This window comes from Balaenoptera physalus, assembly GCF_965194825.1.
Source record: "Balaenoptera physalus genome assembly, chromosome: 6".
Lineage (NCBI taxonomy): Eukaryota > Metazoa > Chordata > Mammalia > Artiodactyla > Balaenopteridae > Balaenoptera > Balaenoptera physalus.
This window is the reverse complement of record NC_138885.1, coordinates 18569393-18591386: the sequence shown is the minus strand read 5'-3', so window position 1 is coordinate 18591386 and position 21994 is coordinate 18569393. Positions and strand designations below refer to the sequence as shown.

General features: G+C 42.4%; 1 protein-coding gene across 18 annotated transcripts in view; it reads left to right on the top strand.

The window, feature by feature from the left end:
- NCKAP5 (NCK associated protein 5) overlaps positions 1-21994 on the top strand; it is a 1104646-nt gene that overhangs the window by 978591 nt on the left and 104061 nt on the right. For 17 of the 18 annotated variants that reach the window (XM_082465765.1, XM_082465761.1, XM_082465763.1 and 14 more), the window contains 2 exons: positions 12147-12248; positions 17303-17491. In XM_082465765.1, coding sequence (XP_082321891.1) covers positions 12147-12248; positions 17303-17491 — 291 coding nt within the window. The remainder of the gene's footprint in view (positions 1-12146; positions 12249-17302; positions 17492-21994) is intronic. The other variant, XM_082465753.1, reaches the window with a different exon arrangement.

Here is a 21994-nt window from a genome sequence, read left to right as displayed (position 1 = left end):
GGTAGAAGCATTGTTTTATGTCTTGTGGAGGATATGCCTTTTTACTGAATTTTCTGATGCAGTTGTAAACCCCCTAATCTGTCATACAGATGTTTGTAATATCATATCATGTACTTTTCTCTTGGGTGTTACAGTTGAATCTTTAGTCAACTTACTAGAGGATTTGCTGGGGAAATCGAGGAGCAGTTTTGACTTGAAATTCTGGTGTCATTTCTAGCTCAGAGTTTGTTTTCAACAGTTCCTCCTAATTTGCTTGAAACACACACACACACAATTGAAATTTAAATATAGAATATATTTAGCAAACTGGTAGAAAAATAAAAATAAATCCACTCGACTTGATAAATCCTACGTTAATAGCTGGAAACTACCATTTGCCAAGAAATGACTTAGCTCAGTGAAATGTATTTTACAGCTAATCCTTTAATGTCTGTTTTACATATTACCCTTCCCAGTGTTAATATTGAACAATATTGTAAGCTAGTAATTGTATGCCCTATATATCAAATTGCTATTAGGAAGCCACATAAATAACAGTTTTCAACTGATTGTTTATAATACCCTGAGGCATTTCTTACCATGGGGTAAAGTAAGAGTGGATTTTAAAAAAACTGCTGTGGGGATGGAGCTACAGAGAAACTGTGACTCAGATCTGTAGCAACAAAGCCTATAAAGCCAGCTGAAGTCATGAGTCTGAAACCCTGATAACACACAACTTAATATTAACTATCAAAGGAGCTGAGACTACAGGCCTTCGCCGAACATTCAGCCAGAAACCGCCTTTACTTGATACGTCGTCACAAATGTTGTGAAATGAATTGGACTCTCCAGCAACTTGTCCCACTAGAACCAGGACTTCGGGCCGTAAAATACAGATGAGGGCTCATGACACACGTTATCTTCATCAGCGCTCTGACCTATGTCTTACCCCAACCTCCCTGCAGGGAAAGACTGTGAGAGTGACTCTTAGAGCCTGTGAAGGTCCCAGTGGTTATGTAATCTGCCAAACTCTGCATTTCATTTGTTCTCATCTTTCCTTTAATCATGGCAGGTGGCACCCATCTTATAAATAATTCTGCATGATTTTTTTTTTTTTTTGGGTTCTCCAAAACACTGACAGGGCACTTTCTCTTCCTAGGAGTTTCTCTTCTAGTGTCAAACAATAGTCGTTTGCTGTTTATGTCTCCTCATCGAAGTTGCAAGGACAGAGCGGGACCCAGGTCTGGCTGCCTGCTGGCAGCCTGGATAATCATAGAGCACTCTGGCATCACAGAAGGAGCCACTCTAGTTCTTCAGGGTTAGTGACTAGAGATCTCTGGAATGCAGGCAGCTCTTTGCACAGCCCTAGCATGCGGCGTGAGTGAGGATCCTGGTTGGAAACCCCTGGCACCCCTTTCGGGAAGAAGCGTGACAAGGAGGCTAGAAGCTGTGGGTGTGGCCTCTGTGTCCACATTGGCTTAGGGACCCTCCCTGTCTCTTCTTCCAGGGCTTGTCTACGTACCTAAGGGCCATGGAGGCCCACAGCCAAGTTCAGCATTAGGAAAAAATGTGTGGTGGGCAGAGGAAGAGGGGAGGAAACTTGAATTTTGGAGACAGTGATGGGTTCAAATCCCAGCCCCTCTACTTGCTCACCCACCGTGTGACTGGCCGCAGGTCCCTTGTTGCTGAGACATCCCTCTCCCCGCTCTCCTTCTTTTGAACTCGCCTCTGTCGTCCTGCTGAGCCATATGCAGAAAAATGTCACTCTCTCTCATCTCTGGACCTTTGTACAGGTTCTGCCCAGAAAGCCCTGTTTTCCTTTCTTGGTTTCTTCCCCTGAATCATCAGTTCTTGTTCATAAAATCTCAACTTAGCCATCGCTTCCCGGGAAAAGCCTTCCCAGAGCCCCTGCTGAGCTTTCCATGGCACATGACATTGAGGGTGCCCGGTGGCTTGTCCCACAAGCACCTTAGCGGCAGGGACTGTGTTTGTCCATCGTTGTACCCTGGATTAGAGGACATAGTGGCAGAGGACGTCATGAGAGGCCCTGAAGTCTGTGCCCAGGTTCAGATCCCTGACCTGAACAGTTCCTTAACTTCCCTTGTTCCTCAGTTTATTCATCTGAAAAGTGGAGCTCATAATAGAATCTACCTTGTTAGGTGAGCTCTATAAATGCTTGCTATTTTTTTCAGTTTTATTTTTCAGTTAGATCCAAATATTTATATACAGAACTGCATTTCCCTGAGAAGAATGTAGAGACCTAAGAAGGAAACATCACCAATACCAAAAATATTATCAACAATAATCATCCTCATAAGGAAAGTATATTTTTGAATAAATTAATGATTTATGTTTAAGCATAGTAAGTGAAGATATCACATTGTACTTAGAGTTATTTCTATTTTTAATTCTATGTAGTTTATCTTGTTGTCTAATTAATTTATACTGTTATTTTAGTAAGTTGTTTCTACCAAGCTATCATTACCCAGATTTAATTGTAGAATTAATGGTGTAAACTCTGCCGTCAGACTGCCTGGGATTTAAATATGATTTATATGACCTTAGACAATATTTTTAGCTCTCTGCCTCAGTTTCCTCACCTGTAAATGGGGATAATAACAGCCCTTACTGTGAATTGTGATAAGGATTTACAAGGATAATATGCATGAAATAGATACTTAGTGCTAAAAAGAGCTCAGTGGTCTCAGCTATTGTTGTTACTGTTGTTGTTATGATTATTTCTTTTTCGGTTATCGATTATCTGCCTCTGAGAAAGGCTCTGGGCAGGAAAGTTCCCAAGGCAACATAGTTCACTTAATGGGAGTGACCCAAATTATGGGCTTAGCACTCAGGCAGAAATAAGCAACTCATCTTGCAAAAGAGACCAATGAGGATATCAGTTTCCTTCCTTCACGGGAAAAGTGAACAGAATGTGGTAGAGTTTGGACTTAGCAGTAGGCAGATCTGGGAGAGAATCCTGGTTCTGCCACTTAACTGGAATATAGCCTTGTGACACTGGATACCATCCTTAGTATTGGTTGAGTTCTTCATCCCTAAAAATTAAGATCTTAGCTTCTTCCACACAATAGCATGAGGATTCATGAGATAAGATCAGGGAAGGGGCTTCACTCAGTGCCCTTCTTCCCCCATAGGGCAGGAAGTAAATCATTTCTTCCTAATAAACAGTGCACTGGACTTCAGTGACCATCAATGCTACTTCCAATAGGTCTGGTAAAAATAGAAGGTCAAGTTGTTTTTCTCCCTAATTCGTTTAGTTCCGTGAAATCAGAGGAAAAACTTGTTCACCCACTTGTAAAAGTCAAAAAGCTTCAGAAATCCAGGAGAGTTTTCAAAAATCAAGCTTGATTAAAAATATAAAATGCAGTGTAGATAATTTTACAAAACAGCAGGGGCAATTGGAAAGCACTTATTAAAGTACCTGTTAAAGTAATTAGTGATAAAAATGGAAATTTCAAGGCACTTCTGTATCTCTTAGATCCCAGAATAGGCTCAGACTGTGCTGAATCACTTCCTCTCTCAGATCAGAGTCACAGAAAAAGACAAAAGGGAAGCTTCAAAGAGTTTTAGGATTGGGAGGCAGGTGTGAACCACTCTTAGGAACTGGCTCCTCCCAGGTCTGAGTGAGCTGAAGCCCTTACCATACATCCTGTTTCCCAACACCTGTCACTTTGCTGTTACATATTAAATACTTCTGATTCCTTTTTGTTTGTTTTATGTAAAGAGACCAAGGGATTTGGGAGCTTGACAGGGAGACCTAAGCCCCTATGGCCTGAATCTTTATTGCACAGAATATTATCTTATTTATATTTAACTGTGTTGCCACACTGACCCCTACCCTCACCACCCCCGCCTCCGTATCACTCTTCCCGTACCATGACCTCTTTTGCATATCCTGCCTTAAAATTCTTCTGTTTTTTTCTCATCTGTGTGTCCGGGCTCCTCATTCATATCATAGCCTCCACTAACGGGCTTCTTTGAGTCTGTTCATAGTCAGGACTCTTACATAGTAGATGCTTCATGAATGCTTCTTGTTGGACTAATTAGAGTGGAGACTCCCGAGGGCAAGGTCTGCTGTTTATATCCTCATCCATCATCCCGCTGGTCCTCTCCCAGCAGGACCTCAGGGCACTGTTAATGGAATTTCAGAAGATAGGACAGATTTGAGACACACCAGTCATCAGTCTAAGCTGCAGAAGCCCCAAATAAACTTCCTAGTAACCAAACCAAATGCTCCCTTAGGCAGCTACTGGGTAATCAGGTTGCCATGGTAGCAGGGACCCTTGAAGAAGGTTTTGAATATAGCTGTGGAATAATTGTTTCAAAAGCGTGTATAACCTTGGATCCCGGAGAAGTAGAAAAGAGGATGCAGAGCCATGTCATGTGCAGAGGCTCCATCCAGAGAGAAACGGAATGCACTCAAAACGGGTCACAGAAAGACGGATATGCAGGGCAAGTCTGAAAGTTGTCAGGGAAAATAATAATTGCATCAAGGACTGGTGTAGATGGCTAAAAAAAAATTAGCTATAAAAATTTCAGACTCTGAAGTGAGATCAAATCTTGATGGACATATTTTTTAAAGGACCTCTAAGAGAATATTCAAAAGACATGCTCTGTGTCGCATCAGCAAGATGACCGAATGCAGATATTATGTTTTATCTTTGTATCCCCAAACGGAAATTGTGGCATAATTAATTAAACATCAGCTTTTATCCAAAAATATTTTGTCCTAGGCTCAAATTTTTGTGAATCTAAGAAAGGACTATATAATACTCAGTTACATAATACGCAGTTATGTAATGTTCAGTTTTATAATAAATTCTTAATGGAACAGAATGAAACCTCTGAAATGTGAACTAGGGGTCTGCCACAATATCTCTTGATGGGGTTTGGAAGGGCTAATGAAAAATCACATTTCGGAGTGTGGCAAAATGTAAATAAAAATGTAAGCCTAGTGTGTGAGAAAGATAAAACTTGGGGGGTTTTTGGATGATCATCTGGGGAGTAAAGCTTCCAAAGAAAAATTATCTTAATCAGGCTTCGAGTCATTTTAGGAGATTTCCTCGAACTTCCTTTCAGAGCCTTGTGCATACCTGTGAAAACTGCCTTATTACCCAACAGAAGGAACAAGGCTTATTCACTTGGAGATGTCTAATTCAAGCCATATTTAGAACAAGTCTCTTAAATATATACCAAATCCACCACATGTTTTCTACCCCTGTAACAGAGGATATCCAGAAAGGTGAACTCATAGGAAAAGCTATGAAATTGGCACAATCCAAAGATGCTCATAGGATTTCATAATTACGTACTCCAGACTTGCTTCCCTTGTGCTGGGATAAAAGGAGATGAAACACACTGCCTGGGGACCAGCATGGGCTGAATTGAGGGAGCAGGAGTGGGGCTCTAGGAAGCTCTCTGGAAGCTGTGAGTTGAGATCAGATCTCCAAGGTGGAGGCAGGACAATGTGAAAACAAAGCCACAGCTGACGAAGCAGTAAATTCTTCATCCAAGAAATCAGCCTAGGATCCAGGCCACAATGAGACAGGAAGGAAGGGGGCAGGGTACAACTATTAAAAGAATGACACAACATTAAGAAGAACAGGATACGACAAAAACGGGTTAGAACCTACGATGCCCAAGATGGCAGAAGATTTGACTTCCAGTGGACCTTGAGCCTCATCGTAAGCTCATTGTAATGCATTAGCTGAATGACACACCCACAGGCGCCATGACAGTTCTGAGGCCAACCATAAAAGGCCAAAAAGTGAGTGATGCCACAATTCTTGGAAATCCCTGCTCCTTCCCCAAAATAGTTGGAATAATCCCTCCCACTCTTTAGCCTGTGAAATTACCCAGCCCATAAAAATTAACCACCCATATTTCAGTGCTGCCTCTCACCTTCTGAGACGGCCCACACTCTGTCTATGGAGTGTGTACCTCTCTAAATAAACCTGCTTTCACTTTACCACGGCTCGCTTTTGATTTCTTTCCTACACGAAGCCAAGGACCCTCACTTGGTGGCCCACCCCAGGGACTCACCCGAGACCTGGGACATGACCATCCTCTCACGCCCCATGTTTCCGACAACTAGATCTGTGAGGGAGGGTGATTCCTAAACAAGGTCAAGTACAAATGAGCAACCAGCCAGGTTAGGGCAGTGGGAGCAGCGGCGCTCAGCACGGGGGTGGGCAAGAGCGGGTGAGCGTAGGCTCCGAGGCAAGGAGTGACCAGGGGCAGCTGCTGCTATTGTGTCTCTTGGGGAGAGTGCTGAATGGCTAAAGATACCAATGGTGCGTGGGCAAATCCCAAGAAATTCTTCCACTCCTAAATACCCTACCATGAACTTTTTTGAGAGTAGAAAAATACCTTCTGATGGATGGTAGAGTGCATTAGGAATAGAATTCAGGGAAATGTGGTCGGTAAAGAAGGTTGAGCCCTAGATCATTCGGCAATAGCAGAACTCATCACTTCATAAATAAAGTAGGAATTCAAGAATTGTGGGCAGAGAAGCCATCCCGTTTGACTGGGAGACCTTTTCCACAAGGGGGAGAAAGAACTCTAGAGAATATAAAACAGGACAGGGTAGAATTCAGGATCTTGGTACTGTAGCATCTACCAAGCTTGAGTAAATCAAGGGGATTGAAGCAGATCAGGTTAAAAACACTAATTCACATTCACCTTTTGTGGCTGAACCTAAATTACCCGTGTTGGTAGTGTCCATTAATCAGATATACGCCATAGTCACTCTCATAATTTCTTTTTTACAGGTATTTGGCTTTCTTAGTTAGAAAGGAGAATAATTGTATGCATGATTATGGTATTAGATTAATTATCTCACCAAATCTGAACGAAGATAAGAGAGCTATGGTTAAACAATCCTTTTTGTATGTTCCTCTTTACGTCTGAAATCCTGAAATGAAAAACTTCACACAATCCTTTTCAAACTTTAGGGAGTACATCAATAAATACAAAAGCTGCTCATTACCCTGTTTCACTTGGTTTTTCCAGTATGGTTTCCCGTGTTACCCACATTTCTCAGATAATCTGCTTTTTAACCCCACCTTGTGTCACTAAGTAAGGACTCAGTGTCGCCCTGGCCTCAGCAATCACTGCCTTCCAGTTGTGACATCGTCTCGGTACTGAGCAAAACTCCAAAGGCAGAATTCTATTAAATGCAACAAGCCTTCACTAAGCATCTGAAGAAGTGCAGCTCCGTGAGTGAGGAGAGAAACAAAAAATGGCAAAGCAGCCCTCCAGCCTCACTCTGAAAGGCCAGGCACACCTTGGTCTCAGCCTCGGCTGCCATCATTAGCTGGAGAGCTGCAAAGCCATCTGGGCTACTGTGAAAGGGGCCACTCCACCTCCATCCCGCCAGATAATGCATAGCTGGTCTCAGGTGCAGTCCTTCTCGGCCTTGAATTACAGGTTCAAAACTGTAAAATAGAAAATAGAGCTGGCTGACTGAAGGCAGAGTAATCCACCCAAAATTATTAGCCCAGCTTGTATTTCTGGCCCTGGCTGCTCTGGCACCGCCAGGTCCCCAAAGCTGACCATGGTATCTTACTCTGGTGTGAGGCATGTGCCCTGACTGTGGATTGAGCTACACCAGGGCTTGTCACACAACTCCTCACCCCTGCCCCTGCATAGTGACACGAAGTAGGCCTCTTCTCCATGAAGCTGAAAATGCATATGTGAATATGTGTTTCTGAATGTGTATATAATGTGTGTATATACATGATGTGTGCATATGAATTTGTGTATGTGTGTCTTTATTTAGTGACTGCTCTGTTTGCTATAGAGTACTTATCTCAGAAAAGGGTGACATCAGCCAGTTAATATTAACAAACAAACAAACCCCCAAATGATTAATGGCTCAAACCCAGTGTAAGTTTCTTTCTCATGGAAAGTCCAAAAGAGGTACTTCTGGTCCCAGGGCAGCTCTTTTCCATTGACTATTCAGAAATCCAAACTCCTCCTACCTGCTGCCTCCATCTTCAACACGTGACTTCTGTGATTGCTGTGCTAAGTTAGCTGCATCAAACTGGTGGAAGGGGAAAGAGGGTGGAGCACCGCATGTGGGAGATATTCCCGGGCCAGGACAGATATCACTTTTGCTCATACCCTATTGGCTGGAACTAACCCTGTCACATGGCCACACCTACTGCAAAGGATGCTGGGAAATGTAGTCCAGCTGTGTGGCTAGAGGGAAGAGGGAATGGGTTCCATGACACCTAGCCAGCCCCTGCCACAGGGACAAAGCAGAAATCGAGGGCTTGGCCTGCATTCTCATGGCGCTGGTCACCCCATTAGGGAAATAGACCCTGCAATACAGGAGCAATTCAGCAATTACGCACTTCAGATAAAAGGCCAAAATGATGGAGGACGTAATCCATCTGGGTGAGGAATCCACTGGGGGCTACAGATGACAGACAATCTTACAGGCAGGTTTCAGTGCAGTCCTGAATAGTGAGCAGTTTTCAGGCAGGTGGGCAGGAACATGGAGAGTGTGCTATAGGCAGACGGACAAAAGCACCAGCTCAGAAGTGAGAGGGGCCCATTCTAGAGACAATGAAACCAGTCTGGCAGGAAGGGAGGGGTGAACAGTTACCATGAAAGGAAGCATTTGAGTGAAAAGATCTCACTGGCCTCTAGTTTGAGAATGTGTGAGGCTGGGAGTCTCTATTTCTAAGACCAAGTGAAATCTCAGTTACTGAGATAGTATAAGAAGTGATGTGAGGTCAATTTCAAATCTATAGTGAGTAATATTGTTATCTCTCATGTCTAAACACACACACAAAGACACACACACACACACACACACATATGCACACACACACACACAAAATCATGTCCGAGTCAAATCCAGGATTCATCCAGATTTGTAGGCTAAAGATTTCAAGTTTGAAAATTTTCAGGTGGGAGATTTTTATCTGACTGGACACTTATTCAGTAAACATGAACTGTAGGTAGGTAGTCATGTGATAGTGAATTTGCCCTCAGACTAAGCAGGTGGACTTCCTTGAAGAGGCAGGGGTACTCTCCTGTTAGTTATACTCTGTCAATGATTTTAATTGATTTCCTCATGTATACATTCTACCTACTTTTCACTGAGACCTGAATTAAGGCCAGATAACATCACAACACCAGTTTGAAAAGTGATATTCTCTCTCCCTCTCTCTATGAGAATTTATTTATTATATATGTATATGTAGAAAATATAAACCTTTCATAAAAATACTTATTATATAACATCTAATGGGATTGTGAGCTTTTGTGGTTATTTAACCATGAAGGATGTTTATGTGAAAGGATGATATTTACCTTTTATTTTCTTACCTACAGCCTTAACACAGGAGTAGATTTTATTTTCCTCTAAGTCAATTTTTATTCTCCTTACATACATGTAAACTATAACGACAAATGATTCATTTGTACCTTAGCATTTAAGAAATTACCAACTCTCTTATTTGTAGTGAGGTGAATGGACCTAGAGTCTGTCATACAGAGTGAAGTAAGTCAGAAAGAGAAAAACAAATACCGGATGCTAACACATATATCTGGAATCTAAAAAAAAAAAAAAAAATGGTTCTGAAGAACCTAGGGGCAGGACAGGAATAAAGACGCAGATATGGAGAATGGACTTGAGGACACGGGGAGGAGGAAGGGTAAGCTGGGACGAAGTGAGAGAGTGGCATGGACATATATACACTACCAAATGTAAAATAGATAGCTAGTGGGAAGCAGCCGCATAGCACAGGGAGATCAGCTCGGTGCTTTGTGACCACCTAGAGGGGTGGGATAGGGAGGGTGGAAGGGAGACGCAAGAGGGAGGAGATATGGAAACGTATGTATATGTATAGCTGATTCACTTTGTTATAAAGCAGAACTAACACACCATTGTAAAGCAATTACACTCCAATAAAGATGTTAAAAAAAAAGAAATTACCAACTCTCAGTTATGACAATTAATTGGTATAAGACTGTAAATTTCACAGTACTATCTTATTTATTATCCTTTCTGACTGTGGCAATACCTCTCCCTACCTGAGAGGTAGGTTAACTAGCCTCTTCCATCCCTTTGTAACAGGCAAGGAATCTGAGACAAAGAGGTTCAATTACATCCTGAGATCTGGTAAAATCTGTGCCTTCGGGCTGAAACTCAGGTCCCCTTGCCCTAGGATCTGTCCCCTCTCCTACATGACTTTACCTATTTCCATGGAGAGAACTGACCACTTGCATAAAAATAACTAAAATATAACATCATTTAGGAGGATGGGTTTATATATACACATATTCATGCAGAAAGCAAAGCGATGACATCATATATCTGGTAAGAAGTGTAACCATGAACTGAATAAGAAGTCAGATATCTAATCTATAAGGACTCTTTCCCCCAAATCACATGATATACCACTCAAAATCATCATTTCTTTTGTTGAATGTCATTTCCCATAAATTCTTTGACTCTTTGCATATTGATAAATGTGTTCATAAGTCTTAGAATGTTATCATTCTTTTGGCACTCTCTCAGTCCTTAAAACCTATATGTGGGTGGAGAAAATACGGACAGCTTTTTCTTTACGGACTACAGCAAGCATCGGTTGGGTACTTACTGAGTATGACACGTTGTGCGACAGATCCCGGGGCTTAAAAGATCTTTGATTCTAGAGGGAGCTCGAGGTACGGATTATAAATATTGTGCGGAAACAACACCCTGGCTCTAGTTACCTACTGATGTCTTAGCATTGTTGGAGAAATTAGAATCTTCAAAATAATGGAAAACCAGATATCTAGGATTTATGTTCTTTTTGGTGAAAGTAACTCCACAAACACAAATTGAGAGAAGCAAGAGTATAAGTCTGAAGCAGATGATTCTAAGCTCTACTGGTAAGAAGGAGAACTGATCCATAGCAGAAAAAAAAAAAAAAAAGCCTTTATTCCTTCAGATGGATGCAGCGCGATGCTACCAGAGTGCTTATCCTTCAGTGGGTGCTGAATAGATGTTTGTTGAGTGACTAACTAACCAGGTACACAGGGCTTTCACACAAGTTCAACCTGAAGGAGGTCAAATGGGGAACAGTAAATATGGCTCATTTTAGTGGAGTTTACAGCCCTGCTGACAACATGGTGGATCTGCTGGGACAAACTGACCCTTGGGCAACCCCTGCACGCTAAGATGACCCTAGCATTAATTATTGGCAGAGAACTAGACATTTCCCAGATCAACATCAGTATGCAGCAAGGCCATTCCTGGGAGGAAAAGGAATAGAAAAACTTTTCAGAGGTGAGGGAGGCATCTCAGCCACATTATTTACTTATTCGATTCGATTTTTTAGTGTCTGAAGTCACAAAAGTTGTAACCAAGACAAACCAGGCTGTAAGTACCATTTTTAAAATGTCATCAGCCTAGCAGAAACATTAGACATAAATCACGAGTTTTATTGTATTTGCAATTAAAAAGATCAAATTTAATATCTACAGAAAAGCCTTAGTAATTAGGATAAAGATTAATATAGTGAAATGTCCCTGGTTTAGCAGGCCACCCAAGCAAAACTGAAATAAAGAATTGAGTATATAATCGAATAGCATGTGAATATTAATGCATAAAGCCCTCCAAGTCCCCAGATCCCTGATGCAATTATTTTCTATTCACATTAATTGTTCCTAACAGATGACATTAATGACTTGAGTTAAAATGTGTGCAAGGGAAGATTTCACAAGATCAGTGCTGTTTAGAAATAAGGTCACTTTTATAATTATTTGCTCAGATTTTAACCACTACTCAACATAATAAGGTTAACATGGTGAGTGCTTTTTAATGTGAATATCAAAAGTTAATTTAATGTTAATATCAAAAGCCAATAAGTGTATTGCGGTATTCACATTTTACTTGCTATTTCTTTTTCCTTACTACTTATTTTCCAACACATACTGACAGACTGTGAAAGTGTGATTATTGTTTATAATCTGTAATTGCACATGTGTATGTATAGAACACTGATAAACTCAGATAAACTTTTTTGAGTTAGGATATGTGTTATCTAATCTAGAAATGTCAACTCTTTTGAGATTTACCTGTCCAAGGCAAGATTTGAAACAAACAATTAAATCAACACTATTCAAAATTTCTGCCTGTTTTTACCCAGAAACTTCACTCACGCATCTTAGATCTTTCAACCGGGGATTTGCTCTCAGATGTGGAAAGAAGCCGGAGTCTGACGCACTCACGAACTGATGTTGAAATGCACGTGAGTTTCCCTGTTGCCTTCAGAACACTTGTTCAGGTTGTTATTTTTCTTCCTTCCATCAGAAATGATGTCACAAGTGAACCATAAAGCGCATCCTTGAAGCATTGTCAGGCAGATTAAAAATACTTTCCTTTCTTGTGTTCTCTGCAATTCAGTATCATGTCCCCCAGCTGATGAAGTAAGCAGAAAGTGTCACTCTCGGCAAAAATATCATAAATCTTGCCTCGTCCCCAAGATACCTCTTTGGGTATTGATTACATCTCAAAGTCTCTGAGAAATGGCCAAGGAGCTTTTTACTAAAGCCCATGTCCCATATTACTCATCCTACTTTTATGATATATTATGTATGAACTTTTAAAAATTCATGGTCTGTACTTCTTTTTTCTTTAGCTAGGGTTATCTTTGTGCTTATTTGGCAAAACTTTAACCAGCGGGGTTTTTAACTCTCATTGACATAAAAAAAGTATCTTGAAAAACACAAGAGCCAAATAAATAGATACTGAAAAATGTTAGGCTTAAAACAATGACAGGGCTTCCCTGGTGGCGCAGTGGTTGAGAATCTGCCTGCCAATGCAGGGGACACGGGTTCGAGCCCTGGTCTGGGAAGATCCCACATGCCGCAGAGCAACTGGGCCCATGAGCCACAACTACTGAGCCTGCGTGTCTGGAGCCTGTGCTCCGCAACAAGAGAGGCCGCGATAGTGAGAGGCCTGCGCACGGCGATGAAGAGTGGCCCCCGCCTGCCGCGACTAGAGAAAGCCCTCTCACAGAAACGAAGACCCAACACAGCCATAAATAAATAAATAAATTAATTAAAAAAAAAAAAACAATGACAGATGGACATGTGTGGATAACTGGCCTTTTATTTTACTGTATAATTTTATAAGTGTAGCTAGGAGAGTCTATATCGAAGGTAAATATTCTCTAGTTAGATTGGAATTAAATGTCAGTGGAATGCTGTCACTTTAAACATTCATGAAGACCTTAATGGCATCCAATCTATAATATGGCCTTAAGATCAGGAATTTTTTAAGTTGCAGTTTTTATCCAAGAAATCCTTGCCTTCATTCTCTCTGTCTCTCTCCTTTTTGTTAACTAAAATTATGGATTTTGTATTGCATTTCTCATAGTAAGGATGTTAAAGCATATGAGTGCTTCAAGGTGGTAATCTAAAATACACTATGGGAAAAAGACACTTTGAACAGTGTAAACGGTATACTTTGCCAATTAAATCAACACAATTAAGATAACGTTGCAACGGAAACCAGCATACATCTTGTGGCAAAGAAGAATTTTAGTAATAATCATTATCTATTACTAATTACGACTCTTCTCAGGAGGATGTTTGGAAGGAAGTCTGTATACGTGCAGGGGTCCTGCTTATTGGCAGGGGCCTTACTTGGAGCTACATCAGAGCGGCTGGGACCTGGGCCTCACATCACAATGTTGTATTGACTGGGTGACCTTGGACAAGATTGTAACACCTCAGTGCCTCAGCTTCCCCATCTGGAAAATGAGAAAAAATGATATTTCTTTTCTCTTTCTGAGAGTTGTAGTGAGGATTGAATAAGATAATATATAAAATGTACATAACACAGTACCTGCTAACAGCCTGGAGCCATAACGAGATCTCCACTGCTTTAGCCCTCTCGCGTTCTTAAGTATTTGGCCGCATGCCACGGCCACAGAAGAACATGGCGAAGATGGAGAATGAGAATAGAGAAAAGTGTCTACTGGTGTGTCTCTACAGAAGGTCACATCAGTGACCCGTGGAAATAAAGTACACCCACTTCTGGCTGTTTCTCAGCACAGCGCCCACGTGTAAGACCATGATGGCATATTAAGAAGTGTAACGCATGGTCCCTTAGGGAGGCTATAAAGTATAATTTTGTTGAAAAGCCAAGACACACACATATTAAAAAAAGAAACATTTTTAGTAATAGTAGTAAAACCTGACAGTTACTAAGTTTTACTATTACTAATAATTACTGAGTATCATTAAGCATACTACTCCTAATTGGCAGGGGCTGTTCACTCTTCACATTGATCTTATGTGGTAGGTGCTTTCATTATCTCCAGTTAGAAAGAAGGAAACTGAGGCATGGAGGACTTAAATAATTTTCCCGAGGTCAAAGAGTTAGCCAGTGAGAGAGCCAGGATTTAAACCTTATAAGTGGCCTTGGGGTTCAACCGCTCAATCACAGAACAGTTATTCACTGGAGCAGATAATCCTACATGATAATCATGTGCTGATGAGAAAGAAACTTCAGGACAGAGGAGCTCACTTTTCAGCCATGATGTCAGAGATTCTGGGTCCCTTATTAAATTCCAACATTGATTGCCCAAGGTCAGGGAAAGGTGGGAGAATTTCCCAGTAGAGAGGACTCGCCCCTTCCTCTTCTTGGCAAAGAATTACTCTGTAATCACCCCACCACATGCACACACACACACACACACACACATACACCGTCCCCAGTACACTGCTCCAAGGGAGAGCTCACACCACTCCTTTCATCCTACTTAGCACAGCCCACGTCACACTGTGAGATACGCAACTTGCTACCAAGTAATCCACACGAGAGGTAATCGTCCCTCATCGCTCCTCCTAGGCTAGGGGCTTTCTACTCAAAGCACAGGCCCTGGGCCAGCAGCATCAAAGCACCTGGGAATTTCTTAAAATACTACATCTTAGACCCCACCTCAGAATTACTGAATCAAAATCTGTATTTAACAGGATCTGGGATGACTTATGTGCCCTTGAAAGGATGAAAAGCCCGGCTTAGAGAACACTTCTGTGCATAACTACCCCAGCCCTGCCTGCCCCACATGGCATTGATGGGCCTTCCCCACCTCCCCACAGTGTCCTCCATCACATCTGGGCATCTCAAGTTCAAGGTCAAGGGAGAGGCAGCAATGCCTTCCTTCTCCAGCTCATCTTCTGAGTTCTAGTGTCCTGTCATCTTAATCCGACATCTGTATGGAGGTGCACACATGTGTGACAACTGGGCAAGGAAGCTTATTTGTTAAAAAGAGGCCTGGGAATTGAGTTGAGTTGTAAAAATAGACAGTATTTTGATAGGTGTGGTGGGAAGGTATAGATGGGAAAGAGAGAGAGAAATCACATATAAGCTTCAGTACTTTGGGAAGAGGTAGAATATAAACGGTGACTGACACCTGTGCAGGGTGCGAAAAAAGCCATGGGAGGAGTTTAGATCGGATGGCCTCAAAGGACATGGATGCAATCTCTCTCTGGATAGTAGACACAAGTTCCAGAGCAGAGGTAGTCCTAAATAAAAACCACCACCCTGCTGAGCCAAACAGCAAAATATCAGAGCATGGGATGGAGAAAATAGAGGACACACAAGTAGAAGTGGCTCATGATGTGATATTTCTGAAAGTCTGTTCAGGGCATGTTCCAGATGTGTGTGCCGTGGCTGAGTCCTAACTGCCTTGTGCTGCTGTGCGCTGGGACCACTGGCAGAGGGTAGTTGTTGAGATACAAACGTGAACTCCCTTTAACTAAGTTACATCTGGCAGTAAATAAGGTCATAAATCAATAAATATTGCTGAAAGCTGGATTTTAAGACAACTTTCTCCTTTCAGTGATATTTAGAGTCAAATTTCAGGGGGGAAAATAGAGTAGTAAAATTCCTTGGCATTTTCAGATCACTTAAAGAGATTATTGTGCAGCCAAAATGAAGTATCGATAGCAAGGCAGATGCCTGATATTGAAAATCTAACATTACTAAGCATTATGGATATTGATTAGACAGCAGATTAAACATGCCCTCTGTACCGATGCAGGAGTTTCCTGCTGACCACAAGTGCTCCCAGAACAGCATTACCTTCCTTCCCCCAGCTGGTGTTTAGTCATCGTCACTTGGAATTGCATTTGGAGAACAGTGATATGTACTCAGGTACTAAAGGCACCCATAAAGTGTCAATAAATTGCACAAATAAGAGACTTTGCCATTCTGCCAGTGACACAGCGACAGATGGTTTCCCATCGATGAGTTTGTGAGACAAAGCTTTTCTAGATAGGGGACAGGAATGAGACTGTAATGGAGAGATTCCATTCTTGTGATCGGGATGCTGAATTAGTTTAGCCTGTCCAGTTAGTGGAGCTTCATCTGTTACATGAGGGGCCTGTAATGTGGCTGTCAAGATGTTCTGGGGTGTCTACAGCTTTGTCACCTGTGCCTTATGCAGACCCACTAGAATTCTCACTGCTTGGATCCTTCTGTGCGGGACCCAGATCTGTTTGATGTGAGAATCTTTACCATTTGGGTAGCCGACTGATATGAAAAGTCCTAGGATCTTTACAACAGAGCCTCATGATTCCCGGGTTTGGTGTTCCTTTACAGTACATGGCTTTCTGGGCATTTGATCCCGGACTTATAATGATGTCATCAGAGCCATAGGGATCATAGGAGTAATCTGGTAGAACTGCCCCACCCTACACCGGAAGACAATAAGATCCATGGAAGTTAAATGCTTTCTTTCTCAATATCTCATATCTGGTGGCACTTGTAGCCTGAGAGCCAGGTCGCTAGACTCCAGTCCGGGGCCCATGCTCTTGAACCCTTAAGCCAAAGATGCTGCTCTGTCTTCTTCCTTTGGTAGCGTTAAAGTCATGTCTTGATATTGATCTGGTTCTTTAACCAGTATGAGCGGATAAAATGGGAAACTACCAGTGTCATATTTCTGCCTAACGATGATGGCAGCTCATAATAATTGAGCACCTGCTTAGGCCAGATCCTATGCTGTATGCTTCTCATCTAGAAACTCACCTGGTCCTTGCAGTGACCCTAAACGGTACGCGGTGTTATTATTATTCACTTTTTAAAAAGAAAATGTAGCTCTAAAAGATTAAATAATTTCCCAGGCATGTTAGTCAGAGTCATAGCCAAGGTTTGAACCCCTAGTCTGTCGACCCCAAAGTCTGTGTTTCTAACCACAGTGCTGTATTCGCTCCTACCTCATTATGATGTTGAGTTGGTATTTCCTCTCCCCCTAAGCAAAGTCCTAGGTCAGAGCTGTCCTGCTTTTTTTAGGAATGCCAGCTGAACACAAAATCAGGAGCCCCTGCTTTGAAACGCCCTGGCATGGGGGTTGCCATCCGTGGTCATCTCTGTCCTCGAAGCAGCTGTAGCAGCAGCGAGCTGTCTCTCTCGAGCACCTGCAGCGAATACTCCAGCGGCTCCTCCTACACGTGGCATGATGGGAAGAACCTCAGGAAAAGGGTAAGGCTCCTTTCAGGCCACTGCAGCGTCAGAGAGAACCAGAAAAGAAGCCTCTTCCGGTAGGAAGGCGGAAGGTGGGAGGGAGGCGAAGAAGGAAATGACCATTTGCTGAGTTCTTGTTCATTTACGCCTCACAAAACCAAAAGAGGGAAATATGATTCTCCCATTACATAGAAGACGAAATTGGCTCCAGAAGGTTAAGTTCCTTGCTAGAAGTCACACAGCCAGTGAGAAGTGGAATGATGATTCAACCTCAGATGACGAGGCCATCATGGGAGGGAGTTTGGGAGAGAAAGACATTTCCCTTCTGTGCTTTGGTGGAGCCCACTGAGTTCCCAGATTTATATCGAGTTGGAACTGGAACCCTGGCCTAATGGAACTGACCATGCTTCAGACCGACTAAGACATTTTCAGTTAGTTTTATGGCCATCATGGCTGTGATGCTCAGAGAGACTTGTTAATGTCCTCCGCAAAGAGAGTGAACTTGGCCATGTGCCAGGTCATTCCAGACTGAGCATCCGTGAGAACTCGAAGAAGAGGTTTTCTTCTAGAGAATAGGGAGAGCGGCGCATTCTCTCCGAAAAATGGCCGAAAGTTTTGGAAGTATCATTAGCTTTGTAGGCGTTTACTGCTCAAAAATAGCATGTATTATATTGACCTTTAATCAGTGCAATAGCCTCATAAAACACTAATATTATGGCTGTAAATTGGAGGGTGGCACAGTAGAGAGAGAGAATTCCATGGTAGATGACAAGCGCTATGGCTTCAGTGAAAGTCGAGCATGTCTCTACTTAGATGCCAGGAGTTCCTCTACCAGATTTTTAAATAACTCTTACGGCTGGAATGACTCCCATCTGCAAAGTGGGCTCACACAGCTGAAGATTCCTTCATGATTTGAATAAACATCTTTGCACACTGGTATAAGCCAAGAATCTGGAATAGCTGTTTCTGCAGTTTCCTAATGTTAAAGAAAAACAAAGAGTACAGGAGAATGGAAACCCTGAAACCGAATATTTAGAGATCAGTTTTCTGTCATCTGTATAAATTTAGTTTATGACTTCAGAAGCATAAGAAACCAGGGAAATTCCATAACTGCCAGAAAATTTGGGTGAGGGAGGAGGTTTTTCATACTCTGAACAAGAACTCAGAAAAAGATTTCAAGCTTGAATTTAGAGCTTATTCCCTTGGACTCAGACTTACAATGCAAAGTGCGGAGCCTGGGGTGTTATCAAAATTGCTCCTTCTAAGGAGCTGTTCGGAGTTCTGAGTAATGACTGCTAGGGACCTGGCCCTTAGCAGACTGGGGAGATGGTCGGGGGGGATGTTCCCTCTCTTTGTCTCTGAATATTGCTGGCTCCCAGAGCCCCCTGCTCAGCTCTTTTCATTCACAGCTCTTTCTCTCTCTCTCTCTCTGAGCCTTTTTTTTTTCTTTTCTTTTCTTTCTTCCGTGAAATTTTTCCAGTTAGAACAACCCTCGATATTCTAGGGACATCTCTTCCCTGAAAGAGGAGAAATAAGGTTCTCAAGACACTTCACACACACTCCGTTAGCCATCACCTGGAGATTTAACAGTGTCCCATCTCAAAATGGCTGTGGAGTACCTGCGTGCCTGTCACATCTCCCAGAGAGAAGTCCTAATTCTCAGGGATCCAGCAGACTAGACCCAGTCCCATGAAGACATTTTATTTTATTTTTATTTGTTTGTTTATTTATTTATTTTTGGCTGCATTGGGTCTTCATTGCTGCTCACGGGTTTTCTCAAGTTGCGGCGAGCGGGGGCTACATCTTCGTTGCGGTGCGCGGGCTTCTCATTGCGGTGGCTTCTCTTGTTGCGGAGCACAGGCTCTAGGCACAGGGGCTTAAGTAGTTGTGGCTCGTGGGCTCTAGGTGCACGGGCTTCAGTAGTTGTGGTGCACGGGCTTAGTTGCTCCGCGGCATGTGGGATCTTCCCGGACCAGGGCTCGAACCCGTGTCCCCTGCATTGGCAGGCGATTCTTAACCACTGCCCCACCAGGGAAGAAGTCCTGAAGACATTTTAAGTTGATATTATTTAAGGAACTTCTTAAGTTCTTACCATGTACCAGGTGCTCATTTAGTATTAAGTTACATAATAAACTCATACAATATGAATTTGAATGTGAATATAATATTAACCTATGTAATAACAAATATATGACCAATGGTTCTTTAGTAGTTCATAAGTATTTTTTTTTAATATTGTTTTGTGTAGAAACAGAAGGGAAGCCTGCATGAAATGCACTGGCCACCCTCCATGGAGGAATCTGGCTCCTATTATTGAGTATTTACCACATGTCAGCTTCGTCAGCTCTTCATAAGTACTAGCTCATTTAATGCTCGTGATAGCTTATTAAGTAGGTTCTCCTATTTCCTCCATTTCACAGAGAAGTAAACTGAGGTGCTGAGAAATTAACTATCCATCCCAAGGTCTCCTAGCCAGTAAGCGGAGCTGGGCAGTTGGTTCCAGAACCTTAACCATTCTGCTAGACTGACCTTCTTCAATCAGCCTAAAACTTGGAGGAGTCCCAGTTGTTGGGATGGGCTTGTTTCCATTAAGACCAAGAATGTCCTTTAAAAAAAAAAAAAGAATGTGTAAAACTGTTGCCTTAGTCAAGAAATAGGAAAGAACTGTGGACATTAAACCCAGGCTCCTACCTTATCAGCAGCATCTTTCAGCCAGCTGCACTGCTCCCCAGAGCAACTCTCTTCTGACTTTTCCCTGCAAAGAACGAAGCCGCCAATATGAAATGCCAGCTTCGTCCCTCCATCTCCCCGATAGGAGATTCCTGCTTTTTTTCAAGTTTCAAGATTATCCTCAACCTTTCTCAAGCTATTAAATACGATGACCTCCTGTGGAAAAGTGTTGGAGGAATGTGGCTAATCTCACAGGGTGGGGAGCCAGGGCCCTGGGAGGTTTGCAGCCTTGGGCCCTGGGATGACTCAGACCACAACATGGGCAGGCTCCGCTCCAGGGAGGCAGAAGGGAAGTGGGTAGGCAGACACAGAGCACATCTTCTACGGCGTGAACAAATCTGCCCTTTTCAAGCTCTAAGAGGGTACTTTTGCCTAGCTTCTCTTCTTTTTTGTGAACGTGACATCAGGATCATGGAAATTCTTAGAAACCCAAGCTGTGGCAGTCTGCTCACTGGTCAGTCTATAATACCCAGACTTACTGAAGGGATTTCTTCTGATTTCCGAAGGAGTTTTTAATGGCACAGCAGAAGAGGAGGGGGAAGGGGAAGCATCACCAAAATAGAATCTATCCACAGCAACTTTTGACCCTGGAGAATTTTCCAAAGAGAATATATAATTTGACTTAAAACCGAATATACATATAACAAATAAAAAAAAATAAACAAGACATATTGTTGAAAACAAGATTTTTATGATTTTTATGAGAAAGTTTTAGATGTAAGCAGATGCTCACAGCTTACTAAAAAGCTGAGATTCCAGGGTAAGTTTCTGACATGGAGTTGACCTCTGCTTATGGGCGCTCGGGTGTTCAGAGCCCTGAAGCAGCAGGGCAGCTAGTGTGGAGGTGCCAACAGGAGCTGTACTCTTAGCCAAGACTGGTGCAGCGTGCACGTCTGAAACCACCAGATCCATTCATAGACATCTTCATCGTTAATTATATAGCCTTTTAAAAAAAAAAAGTCATTAGGTCAGAGCCTCCCAGTTTCCCCGAGTGCCAGTTTGTGATTAAACTCTGCAAGTTCCATTCAAAAGAGGGGTGTTGGAATAACCTATGGTCTCTATTATGACTTTGACTAATGTAGAGGGTAGAACAGAGGCTACGCTCGATTCCAGCAGTATCGCATCCAGGTTGATGGTGCAGCCTCTAGAGCCAGATTGCCTGGGTTCAGATCTCCACAGAGCCACTTCAGAAATGAGTCATAGGAAGGACCCAGGAGACCAGAGTTCAAACCTTTGCTCCAGCTCTTCCTTAACTATGTGATCTCCAAAGGACAGATCTTCCTGAATCTCAGTTTCCTGCCTAGTAAAATAGAACTGATAATGTCTCCCTCATGGTATTGTTCTGAAAATTGAATCAGAGCACTGGGTCAGGGGCTGGTACACAGCAAATGCTTGGTCAGTGTAAGTTTCCTCCTCTGCCATTCTGTTTCTGGCTAGCAGTAATTTGATAAATATGAATGTCTGAGTAGAATGCCATGTTTTTTTCTATGTCATTTCTTGGTCACTTCTCCAGAACTAACACTGGCATTTGGAGAAATATGAAGAACAGGAAATTGACCTTTTGAAGTTAGTAGGTGAATCATTGCTATGAGTTCTAACAGCAAATGCCCAGCTGCTCTATCTGTGTAAACATTTCACAGATGTTCACTGCCTATCAAGTAAAGTCATGAAGCCACATGACATTCTAACTTTCAGTCGTTAGAATGGAAGGGACCGTAAAGGCAGGGACCAACTCACTTTTCCATTTACCCTCTTTACCCGCCATATACACTGTGCAGTGAGCCGTATTGT